Source organism: Oncorhynchus nerka, linkage group LG19 (assembly GCF_034236695.1).
Source record: "Oncorhynchus nerka isolate Pitt River linkage group LG19, Oner_Uvic_2.0, whole genome shotgun sequence".
Classification (NCBI taxonomy): Eukaryota; Metazoa; Chordata; class Actinopteri; order Salmoniformes; family Salmonidae; genus Oncorhynchus; species Oncorhynchus nerka.
This window is the reverse complement of record NC_088414.1, coordinates 5,403,417-5,416,099: the sequence shown is the minus strand read 5'-3', so window position 1 is coordinate 5,416,099 and position 12,683 is coordinate 5,403,417. Positions and strand designations below refer to the sequence as shown.

The window sequence follows — 12,683 nt, the reverse complement described above, 5'->3', positions numbered from 1 at the left end:
CTAGTGACCACTCTGCAGAGCTGCCTCCAGTACATGAGTCATTACACCCCCTCCCCCCGGGTGCCTCCAGTACATGAGTCATTACACCCCCCCCCCTGTGGGTGTGCCAGCTAGTGACCACTCTGCAGAGCTGCCTCCAGTACATGAGTCATTACACCCCCCCTCCCCCCTGTGGGTGTGCCAGCTAGTGACCACTCTGCAGAGCTGCCTCCAGTACATGAGTCATTACACCCCCCCCGGGTGCCTCCAGTACATGAGTCATTACACCCCCCGGTGCCTCTAACATAACAACGGTGAGAAGGAGAATATGCTTCTGTGTGTGTGTGTGAGTCATCCATGCTCACACACGGCTAACAGGGTCTCCCCCGGCAAAATGCAGGGGCGTTACTGTACCATTCAGTATGTGTAGACCATAGAGATCCTATTCAATTATTATTATATATTTCAGCCTACGTACAGTATGGCTGTGGATTGACTGAGTTTGACTGGAATGTTGGCATATTGGCAGTTCATTTGAAAAATGTGTGGAATCATTCCTCTAAAACTGTCTGCTAGCTAACAAAAATGCAGTGCAGATAAATTCTTCAAATTCATTATTTGACACAATATCTGATGACAGCACGGGCTCCCTGACCAACATGGCCGACCTTCATCCCCCTGTAAGAAGGTTCATGTCCATTCTAGTACTCCAAATTCTATGATGTGGAACCCTCTTAAAATGTATGTCACACAATGGCTCAGATCCAGGAAGCAACACATCACACAGGCACCACAGAGGCACGGCAGGACACCTGCTCTGTGCAGCCTTCAGCCTGATTGACATGCAGTGTGATATCCCTGCCAACGAGATGAGACGCTGCTAATTTACTCATTCCCAATGGGAGCTCTAATTATTCATTAGATAGATAATGAAGGCAGCCATGATGGTCTGTGATAAATAACTTCCTCACTGGCTGAGAGAGAGAGAGGGTGAGGTCGGAGGGGGTGAGGGAGAGAGAGAGAGAGAGAGAGAGAAAGAGAGAGAGAGAGAGAGAGAGAGAGAGAGAGAGAGAGGGTGAGGTCGGAGAGGGGGAGGGAGAGGGAGAGAGAGAGGGTGAGGTCGGAGAGGGTGAGGGAGAGGGAGAGAGAGAGAGAGAGATAAAGAAAGAGAGAAAGAAAGGGAGAGAGAGAGAGAGGGTGAGGTCGGAGAGGGAGAGAGAGAGGGTGAGAGAGAGGGTGAGGTCGGAGAGGGAGAGAGAGAGGGTGAGGTCGGAGAGGGAGAGAGAGAGGGTGAGGTCGGAGAGGGAGAGAGAGAGGGTGAGGTCGGAGAGGGAGAGGGAGAGAGAGAGAGAGAGAGAGAGAGAGAAAGAGAGAGAGAGAGAGAGAGAGAAAGAAAGGGAGAGAGAGAGAGAGGGTGAGGTCGGAGAGGGAGAGAGAGAGGGTGAGAGAGAGGGTGAGGTCGGAGAGGGAGAGAGAGAGGGTGAGGTCGGAGGGGGTGAGGGAGAGGGAGAGAGAGAGAGAGAGAAAGAGAGAAGAGAGAGAGAGAGAGAGAGAGAGAGAGAGAGAGAGAGAGAGAGAAGAGAAAGAAAAGAAAGAAAGAAAGGGAGAGAGAGAGAGAGGGTGAGGTCGGAGAGGGAGAGAGAGAGGGTGAGGTCGGAGAGGGAGAGAGGGAGAGAGAGGTGAGGTCGGAGAGGAGGGAGAGGGTGAGAGAGGGAGAGAGAGAGGGTGAGGTCGGAGAGGGAGAGAGAGAGGGTGAGGTCGGAGAGGGAGAGAGAGAGAGAGAGGGTGAGGTCGGAGAGGGAGAGAGACAGTCAGGCTTCAAAGGCCACCAGGCTCATTTGCATTTTAATTAAGCATCTTCTTTATGGCCCCCACCCCTCTACACCCCCCATCTGGCTGGGCAGGGCCCCTGGGTGACACTTGTGCTGCTCTCCTCCTGCACGCCTCCACTGAACAAAGCACAACAGGTTACAATCTACTGCATGACACTACTGTGTGATGGGGAGGGGCGGCAGGGAGCCTAGCGGTTAAGAGCGCCGGTAACCGAAAGGTCAGGTCGCTGGTTTGATCCCAGAGCGGACTAGGTGAAAAATCTGCCTTATGGGCCCTTGAGCAAGGCACTTGAACCCCAATTGCTCCTGTAAGTCGCTCTGGATAAGAATGTCTGGAAGGCCCTCTCTCTCTCCAACACCCACCCTGTCGGTGCAGTACACCTCTCCACCGGGACAGTATCAGACAACAGTCATCCTCACCATCAGTTAGTTGAGTCAGTACAACTACATTTCCTTATCAGACTTACAACAGAAATACTTTCATATCATTTTTATTTGAACCTGTCCAAAAATGTACATTTACATGTCACTTTGGACCCTCTTAAAGGGAATGTCACACAATGGCTCAGTGACTCAGCAACCCATTTAAACCTATGGTTCCCTCTTAAAGGGAATGTCACACAATGGCTCAGTGACTCAGCAACCCATTTAAACCTATGGTTCCCTCTTAAAGGGAATGTCACACAATGGCTCAGTGACTCAGCAACCCATTTAAACCTATGGTTCCCTCTTAAAGGGAATGTCACACAATGGCTCAGCAACTCATTTAAACCTATGGTTCCCTCTTAAAGGGAATGTCACACAATGGCTCAGTGACTCAGCAACCCATTTAAACCTATGGTTCCCTCTTAAAGGGAATGTCACACAATGGCTCAGTGGGTCAGCAACTCATTTAAACCTATGGTTCCCTCTTAAAGGGAATGTCACACAATGGCTCAGTGACTCAGCAACCCATTTAAACCTATGGTTCCCTCTTAAAGGGAATGTCACACAATGGCTCAGTGGGTCAGCAACTCATTTAAACCTATGGTTCCCTCTTAAAGGGAATGTCACACAATGGCTCAGAGCCGGACAGAAACCCATTTAAACCTATGGTTCTACCCAACAGCACACTGGAGGTTCTCTAGCCCTGCTCAGATCCGGACAGCAACCCATTTAAACCTATGGTTCTACCCAACAGCACACTGGAGGTTCTCTAGCCCTGCTCAGATCCGGACAGCAACCCATTTAAACCTATGGTTCTACCCAACAGCAGACTGGAGGTTCTCTAGCCCTGCTCAGATCCAGACAGCAACCCATTTAAACCTATGGTTCTACCCAACAGCACACTGGAGGTTCTCTAGCCCTGCTCAGAGCCGGACAGCAACCCATTTAAACCTATGGTTCTACCCAATAGCACACTGGAGGTTCTCTAGCCCTGCTCAGATCCAGACAGCAACCCATTTAAACCTATGGTTCTACCCAACAGCACACTGGAGGTTCTCTAGCCCTGCTCAGATCCGGACAGAAACCCAGTTAAACCTATGGTTCTACCCAACAGCAGACTGGAGGTTCTCTAGCCCTGCTCAGATCCAGACAGCAACCCATTTAAACCTATGGTTCTACCCAACAGCACACTGGAGGTTCTCTAGCCCTGCTCAGATCCGGACAGCAACCCATTTAAACCTATGGTTCTACCCAACAGCACACTGGAGGTTCTCTAGCCCTGCTCAGATGACTGTCATCACAACCTCTCTACTATGTCTGGTTATCAGTCGACACAGTTTCCACGGTTACATGCTGACACTCACGCCAGGACCACCTAAGAGCCGGTCCAGAAGCAGAGCTAACCACAGGACCACTGCTATTCAGTCCTCAACAGCTTTCAGAGAGCGTTATGGATTTAGCGTGTAGCCATTGATAGTAATTCATTGTGTATAAGAGGCTCAAATAGCAACAACAAAAAGCTGAAATAGCACCATGTAATTAGGTCCTTGAAGCCACAATGAACTGTAGTGACTGAACATTCCTGTCAGGCTGGAGATATCCCAAGGCGACTGTGTACGAGTCCTCAATGACACCCCAATGCCTTACATAGTGCACAACCTCATGGGCCCTGGCCAAAAGTAGTGCACTAGATAGGGAACACGGTGCCATTTGGGACACATGCTATATTTGTGTATATCTTAACATAGTGGGGTTAAAACACACACACACACACACACACACACACACACACACACACATACACACACACACACACACACACACACACACACACACACACACACACACACACACATTGTCACACACTAGCTGCTAAAGCACAATATAACAGGGACCATTGATTCCATGCACTCCTTCCATGTATCCATGATCAATATTTGATGATCAGTGGTCTGGGCAGACAGAGCTGCGAATGGGGCCTATGAGGATAAGGGGGTGGGGGGGGCTAACGTTGGGGTGCAGTAATGACATCCCATGTGCATAGGGAGGTGCCTCAACATGAATAATGAATCTGTACTCCCCAGTCAGCGATAAGAGGCTCGATATGGGGCATTATGAACGCCGGTGTCACGCCAGCTGTCAATCAAATGACATCCATTCATGTGCAACTCCAACTCAGGTGGTCTCCAGGGGGGGAGATGTCGGGGTTGGAGGGACGGAGATCCAGGGTTCCTAACAGGCATGTGCAACTCCAACTCAGGTGGTCTCTAGGGGGGGAGATGTCGGGGTTGGAGGGACGGAGATCCAGGGTTCCTAACAGGCATGTGCAGGGGACTTTCTATTATTGCCATATTTGGGCACATATTGCGTTTGACACCATATTAGGTCATCCCATACCCCCCCCCTCCTCCCCTTCACTGGAATCACTACAGGTCGTTATGAGGGCAGGGCAAGGTTCAATCTACCAGTGTTGGGTTACTGGTCAATGATGTAATACCATACCCTCACCATAAACCTAGAATAACATAACAGTCACAATGGCCCTGAGCCAAAAAAGATAAAGCTCTGCTTTGGTCTATTTGCTTAAGAACATTCAACAACACAGAGATACAGCCGAGCCTCTATTCATAAAGCGTCTCAGAGGAGGAGTGCTAATCTAGGGTCAGGTCCCCACCTGTCCATGTAATCTTATTCATTATGACCTAACAGGAAAAACTGCTCCTAGATCAGTGCTGCTCTTCACCTCTCCCTTCTTGACGGTCATGGACTGGCGTCTGGGCGTGGTCTCCTCGTTGATGCTGGACAAAAAGTTCTGGGAGATGCGGAGCGCGTCCTGGAGCAGGGGGTGGTCTGGGTGGCTGCAGGGCGTGTGCTTCAGCAGGTCCTGCAGAGTGGAACGGCACAGACACAGACTTACAAGCAGAGCATGTTACAGTATTGGGATCGGCAGTTAAAACCAAGACAGTATTTTAAAATCACGTGAGGTTCAGAGAGTTACCGGTACATAAAAACAGACAGTATTTAAAAATCACGTGGTGTGAGGTTCAGAGAGTTACCGGTACATAAAAACAGACAGTATTTAAAAATCACGTGAGGTTCAGAGGTTCAGAGAGGTTCAGAGAGTTACCGGTACATAAACATGAGCAGGAAAAAACAAAAAGGCAAACTGCTTTGCTGGCTGCCCTGTACTCACGTGCAGAACCAGGGTGCTTCGGGTCACTCGGTCCACTGGCTTGTACAGGAGAGCTTTAAGAGAGAAAGGAGAGACAGCAGCATGAATTACATTACAACCTAAGTCAGAGCAATATGACATGGCCCCAGTCAAATACTGCCCGTGCTGTTTCCACTAGATAGGCCAAGAAAATGTGCACTAGCCTGTGGCTGTGATTTCACGGGTTGTCTTCATTAGTGCACACCGTATCAAAACGCTCTGCACCGTACCAAAACGCTTTGTAACAGGTAGGTCCTTCCTCGTTTCGGCCTATTTTCTTACTGTACCTTCCAGGTTCGGTAATGCTGTGGGCTACTTACTCTCCAGGGAGTTCTTGACTGACTGGTCCTTCACGTCCTTGGTGCTCCTCACCTTGAGGTTCTGTAGGGACACAGAATGAGTGAACAGTGGGGCAACATTACACCTGAAACGAATCAACATGCCTCATACATGAACAATCATTCTGGTGCTGATAAATAGTAGTAGTAGACTGGCCCTTGGCTTGGTCAAAGTTAAGGCACTATAAATGGAATAGAGTGCCATTCAGAACGCAGAGAGGCCTCCAGCACTGAGGACAGACACTTAGCCTCATTCCTAATTCGTCTCATCCTGCACCCACACATCAGCATTTTTTCCCACTGTCACATTCAAATGGCAGAGAGACAATGCATTACTACATATCTCAATAAGAACACCGATTGATTGATTCTCTCCCTCAAATCCAGGCACCATCTTCAATGTTCACCGGTAGCTTTGGCACAAGATTTTACGTAGCCGCGATCGTGGCTACGCAAGGACTTCAGAATATTAGTCCAAAACAAGCCCCCCTGCTAGTCAAGAGATCTTAGTCAAATTTGGATTTGATCATTTACCTCACGGACTCCCGTAGTCTGACAAGTAATGAAGCCTTACCCCAGCTTCGTACGCCGATGTCTAAACTGTTTCTCCCAAAGCACGACAGCACCACAGGCATGTTTAGTTAGTGTCCTTGCCCTGGCATTATGCTTCCCTGTTCAAGTAATTCTACATCCTATCTGAGAGAGACGTTCTTCCACTAGCATGGCTGGGCCCTTCAGGCTACCTGTAGAAGCTCAGTTTGGGGGGAGGATTAATGAATATATTAGCCTGTCCTGCTTCATCTGCACATAGGTGAGATGGAGTGCATTTCCTTACTTCAGGGCCTCTGGCCGCCGGGGGGCTCACAAAGCAACCAGAAACCCAAAATATTAAGCAACACACCCTCTGCATTGTTCCACATCACGGCTGAACACACAGCTCACACACACACTTCTCCCTTCTGGTTGGGTACAGCAATGGAGGCTGCTGAGGGGAGGACGGCTCATAATAATGGCTGGAACAGAGCACATAGAAACCATGTGTCTGACGAATCTGTTACCGTTCCACCTACTCCGCTCCAGCCATTACCATGAGGCCGTCCTCCCCAATTAAGGTACCACCAACCTCCTGTGCTGTACAGTATTCAAATGTGTTCTAATGGCAATGACTGGGATATTAGGTGGCTGGGAAGCAGTTGAAGCTTTCCAGCTGTTGAGTGGTGCCTTTGATACCCCTCTGTCCTCTATACACCGGGTAGCTGTGAAATGTTCTCCCAAAGATTTCCCTCTGTGTGCTTAATGGCCCACTTTCACCCACTTTCAGTGTACAACGCTTCCTCTCAGTCGGTCTCGCTACGCAGCGAGGCAGAGTGACCTGGGCCTGGGCCACAAAGCCGCTTCCTAAGAACTGGAGAAAGAGCTGCTTTCCTCTCAGGGAGAGAGAGCTTGAAGAGAAGCAGAACATCTTTGTTCAAACCGTCCCTTTGAGTGTGGAGACGGGAGGCTGAGCGTGTCGGTGTTCTTTCAGTGTACAACGCTTCCTCTCAGTCGGTTTCTCTACGCAGCGAGGCAGAGTGACCTGGGCCTGGGCCACAAAGTATGGAGACGGGAGGCTGAGCGAGTCGGTGTACTTTCAGTGTACAACGCTTCCTCTCAGTCGGTCTCTCTACGCAGCGAGGCAGAGTGACCTGGGGCTGGGCCTGGAGACGGGAGGCTGAGCGTGTCGGTGTACTTTCAGTGTACAACGCTTCCTCTCAGTCGGTCTCTCTACGCAGCGAGGCAGAGTGACCTGGGGCTGGGCCGGGAGACGGGAGGCTGAGCGTGTCGGTGTTCTTTCAGTGTACAACGCTTCCTCTCAGTCGGTCTCTCTACGCAGCGAGGCAGAGTGACCTGGGGCTGGGCCGGGAGACGGGAGGCTGAGCGTGTCGGTGTACTTTCAGTGTACAACGCTTCCTCTCAGTCGGTCTCTCTACGCAGCGAGGCAGAGTGACCTGGGGCTGGGCCGGGAGACGGGAGGCTGAGCGTGTCGGTGTACTTTCAGTGTACAACGCTTCCTCTCAGTCGGTCTCTCTACGCAGCGAGGCAGAGTGACCTGGGGCTGGGCCGGGAGACGGGAGGCTGAGCGTGTCGGTGTAGGTGGAGGGATGTTTCCTTCTTGCCACCCCCCAAGTCATCATCTCCCATCACCATGTCCAAAACAAGAGGTGTACCCCCTGGCCCCCAGAGTCAAGATGAAAGGACAAAACCCTCCCTCCTCCCCCTCTACCTCCGTGCCAGTTCACATTACCTCAGAGATTTCAGCGAACTGCGTGTTTGCCTGGCAGCACTTCTCCGCCGTCTCCACGGCAACCTCGTAGTTGTCCACAAAGGCCCGGTACACTCCCAGCTGGCTGGCCTGTCCGACAAACAGGGAGAGAGAGGGGACAAAATACAGGTCACATTGAAACACAGTCACCACTTTCCATAACCCATATTTACCAAAGTAGGCCTTCTGTTTGTATTGCTGTTTTGGGGGGAAAGAAGGATATGTTGGCATAATCACAACATGACAAATGACACCCCTGAGGGGTGAAGAAACAAAAACACAGACTTGGGGACACAGTTCGACAGACGGGGCCACGGCGAGCGCCATTGTCATCCTCGCCACGGCGAGCGCCATTGTTTCTGCAGCGTTCTCCTACAGCTTTTGCCATGGTAGTGGAGTGGAGCAGTTTGATGTTTATTGGAAACGAGTCCTTGAGGCAGAACTAAGCGATATCCGCTCGATGGGCTGAAAAGTCCAAATTGGCCATATTATAAAAATTCATGAAAACAAATATGTGCTTTTGGTCTTAATTTCAGGTTAGGGTTAGGCATTAGGGTTAGTAGTGTGGTTAAGGTTAGGTTAGGTTAAAAATCGGACTTCATGATGGTGCCAGCTAGTGACAACTCCGCGGAGCTGCAAGAACAATATTCACCACGAAAAACGCTAACCTGCTGGAGTGGAGGCCTGCGCTGGGCTGAGTAATTAGCGTCTGTGCTAACGGTTGCTGTGAAAGCACATTTGGAAATCTCATTCAGCCGTCCTAACTCCTTGAAACCCTGCCCGCCCAGTGACACTATTCATCTCCCTCGCGCTCAACAGCCCAATCTATTCTCCAGAATACAAGCGTGAGAGCAGAGGATAAAGAGGAGGGGACAGGATGTAGAGAACGGGCGTCCCCATTCAAGTCAATGGGTAGAATGGGTGGACCGGCGGCAATTGCGAGTGTACCCATAGGAGCAAAGCAGGAAGTAAAAGCAGGAAGTAAAAGCAGGAAGAGTACTCATCAATCTGCGCTGTAATTTGTTGAATCAACTCAACTGACATCACAAAAAATACATTCCATTGCATGAGCCATATAAGATAGCGTCATTTCTACATTACCTTGAAAATGATTGCGTCACAATACCAGGCAGCCATTGCAAGCGTACCAATGTGTTTACCAGTCAAATTGCCAGGGTTAGAGGTTCCAAGCCTGTTCTACTTCCCAATTCCCTCACATACACATTATCCCCTCGGTGTGACCCCATGACCTCTACAGCATTTCATGTCCACTGCCGTCACAAAAGAGACAATCGATTTTGGCACTCTGTCGAAAGAAACCCAGGTTTTTTCCAGGAGGTGCTGGAATGTTACGGGGTAAAGCCATTTACAGCCTGTCCCCACTGTGTCTGAGTCCTGCCTCGGGCCAGAATCAATCTGCAGCACAGTGGACAGGAATTCAGAGCGTGACAATCCCACTATGGGCGGGGAGGAGCCGGAATGGCGGTAATAGCACTGCAGACAACACAACGGGAGCCACTGGAGCCGCTGGAGCCACTGGAGCCACTGGAGCCGCTCGGGACACACAGTTGCTGGATGAACCCACGGTGACGTTTACAAGCATTTCGCTACACTCGCAAAAACATCTGATAAATATGTGTGACCAATCAAATTGGATTTGAAATATAACGAGCGTAACCGCATGGTGGGGATGATTTTCTTATCTAGAACCTTACAATACACATAGCATGTACAGTACATGTACACAATGTCAGTGTATATACTAAACACTTTGTGTAAATGACTCTTAAAATACACCATTGTTATCCATCTCTCCTAAACAAAGAAATGGCAGTCTTCATGGTGTCTCAGTAGGCCTACGTGAGAAACAGCAGTGAGGAGAAAACACTACTGTCTATTATTTAGCCCTATTTAGAGGCTTTCCAGGAGTTTTCGTCCCTTCTTTCTGATAGTGATGTGCCGTTACTACTCCTCTGGCTGACAGGGAGAGACAGCTCTATCTGAGAGACTCTCTTCTCTTCCCCCTAAATGGTTGTCAGGTAGGGAGACTGTTTCTGCCGCGTCGGCGTCGTCTCCCCCTGACTCTCATTGACTGACGTCTGTCGAGAGAGGAGAGGAGCAGGAATTGAGGGAATGATGACCTCTGCTACGACGGAGAGATTGACTGAGAGATACAGAAAGAGAGAGAGATATAGAGATACAGAGAGAGAGACAGAGAGAGAGAGGAAGAGACAGACAGACAGAGAGAGAGAGAGAGAGAGAGAGAGGACAGAGAGAGAGATACAGAGAGACAGAGAGGGAGAGAGACAGAGAGCGAGAGAGAGAGAGAGGGAGAGAGACAGAGAGACACAGAGAGAGATACAGAGATACACAGAGAGAGACAGAGAGAGAGAGAGAGAGAGAGAGAGAGAGAGAGAGAGAGAGATACAGAGAGACAGAGAGAGAGAGAGGGAGAGACAGAGAGAGATACAGAGATACACAGAGAGAGAGAGAGAAGAGAGGGAGAGAGACAGAGAGAGACACAGAGAGAGAGAGAGAGAGAGAGAGAGAGAGACAGAGAGAGAGAGAGAGAGAGAGAGAGAGAGAGAGACAGAGGGAGGGAGGGATAGAGAGAGAGGGACAGAGGGATAGAGAGAGAGAGATGAAGAGAGATAGAGAGAGAGAGAGAGGGAGGGAGGGATAGAGAGAGAGAGAGAGAAAGAGAGAGAGAGCCTACTATCCATTAATTCAAATTGCTCCTCTCTCGATGCTTGTCTGCTGGGAGACGCAAACCGCAGAGATTGATCCCACTGATTATCACATAGCAGACACAGACAAGAGAGATGGAGGAGAAAAGAACTAACAATTAATAAATAAAATGCAGAAAAGGATTCCGGCATGTGCTGCCCTGACAGTTTAAACAGACTAATAAAATAATCCTTTTACAATTTGTTTTCCTTTGTGTCATTTAGCAGATATTCTTATCCAGGGCGACTTACAGGAGCAATTAGGGTTCAAGTGCCTTGCTCAAGGGCTCATCGGCAGATTTTTTCCACCTAAGTCCCTCATCGCTCAGTGTTTGGCATTATTTATAGGTTGCTTCTTAGTGACACAACGCTCAGTGTAGCATTCGTCTCAGTAGAAAAGACAGCATGGTGACACTCTCCTTCTCCCTGTCCACTGTCCCCTTACACACAGCACTCATGACAGGCCTAGCTCTCCTGTAGGGGGTGGGGTGGCGATGTCATGTTGCCAGGTCCAGGGAGGAACTCATTAGGAAGTCCTCTGTCATCCCGAGTCAGGCACCAGTCTCCGACAGACACAGGGCAGGGGGAACACCCCAAGGATCTGTCTTATGACCTCACCTGTTTCTGGAAGAGGTCCCCCACACGCTGGTGGTGGCTCCACTGCTGCACCCGGGGGAGCAGGCCGTCGTAGAACTCCTTGTGGACCTCGTAGAGCTCAGGTACTTTGAAGAAGATGGTCTCGATCTGGGGGATGGTCAGCACGGGCTGGGACGTGGTGGCTGCTGCCTTCAGAGGCTTCATAGGCTGAGAGAATAGGGGGGAGGGAGATAGAGAGAGAGTTTGTATAGTGTGTGTGTTTGTGTGCATGTGACACATAGAGCGTTCCCGGCAAGTCGTGTGTGTGTGTGTGTGTGTGTGTGCGTGCGTGCGTGTGTGCGCACGCGCGCGTGTGTGTGTGCGCGTGCATGTGTGTGTGTTTGTGTTCATTCCAGCCTCTCACCAGTAGCAGTGCCTCCAGGTGGCTGAGGTAGGTCTCCTCGCTGGCCAGGATGCCAGACAGAACCCACTTCCTCATCTCCAGGCCTTTCTCCAGGTCCAACTCCGTCTGCAGCGAACACACAGGAAACAACCATATAAGTACTGTACAGAATGAGACCATGCACACCAGACCATTAGTTTGAGTCTGAATGGCAACAGCATAGTGGGAAAATTAGAGGAGCAATAGTTTATCAAATCTGGGGTGTAAAAGACACAGCTTCGTCTTTAAGGAAGCCATTGTTCTAGCATTCTTCCAGGCCAACCCAACCTCACTAGAGAGTAAAAACACTCAACATGCGGCCAAGGAAAGTGCTTTTGGTCGTCTCGCCTAACCAAGGAAACTAAAATAACTCTGGCAGTCAGGGTTTCCCGTGGGATGTAAGTTGGTATCCAAACCCCCAGACTCCGGGACAGAGGAGAGTCATGGCAGGAGGCAAAGCTAACCCCCAGGCTCCGGGACAGAGGAGAGTCATGGCAGGAGGCAAAGCTAACCCCCAGGCTCCGGGACAGAGGAGAGTCATGGCAGGAGACAAAGCTAACCCCAGACTCCGGGACAGAGGAGAGTCATGGCAGGAGGCAAAGCTAACCCCAGGCTCCGGGACAGAGGAGAGTCATGGCAGGAGGCAAAGCCCCCGAGGCTCCGGGACAGAGGAGAGTCATGGCAGGAGGCAAAGCTAACCCCCAGGCTCCGGGACAGAGGAGAGTCATGCCAGGAGGCAAAGCTAACCCCCAGGCTCCGGGACAGAGGAGAGTCATGGCAGGAGGCAAAGCTAACCCCCAGGCTCCGGGACAGAGGAGAGTCATGGCAGGAGGCAAAGCTAACCCCCAGGC

General features: G+C 50.4%; 1 protein-coding gene across 1 annotated transcript in view; it reads right to left on the bottom strand.

Moving 5' to 3' along the window:
- LOC115125723 (breakpoint cluster region protein-like) overlaps positions 1-11,914 on the bottom strand; it is a 39,385-nt gene extending 27,471 nt beyond the window's left edge. Inside the window, exons 1-6 of the mRNA XM_065004656.1 lie at positions 11,815-11,914; positions 11,433-11,618; positions 8,071-8,178; positions 5,769-5,829; positions 5,431-5,483; positions 4,981-5,121 (exon numbers count right to left, since the gene is read on the bottom strand). Coding sequence (XP_064860728.1) covers positions 4,981-5,121; positions 5,431-5,483; positions 5,769-5,829; positions 8,071-8,178; positions 11,433-11,618; positions 11,815-11,889 — 624 coding nt within the window. The 5' untranslated portion in view covers positions 11,890-11,914. The remainder of the gene's footprint in view (positions 1-4,980; positions 5,122-5,430; positions 5,484-5,768; positions 5,830-8,070; positions 8,179-11,432; positions 11,619-11,814) is intronic.
- Positions 11,915-12,683: the final 769 nt, after the last annotated feature.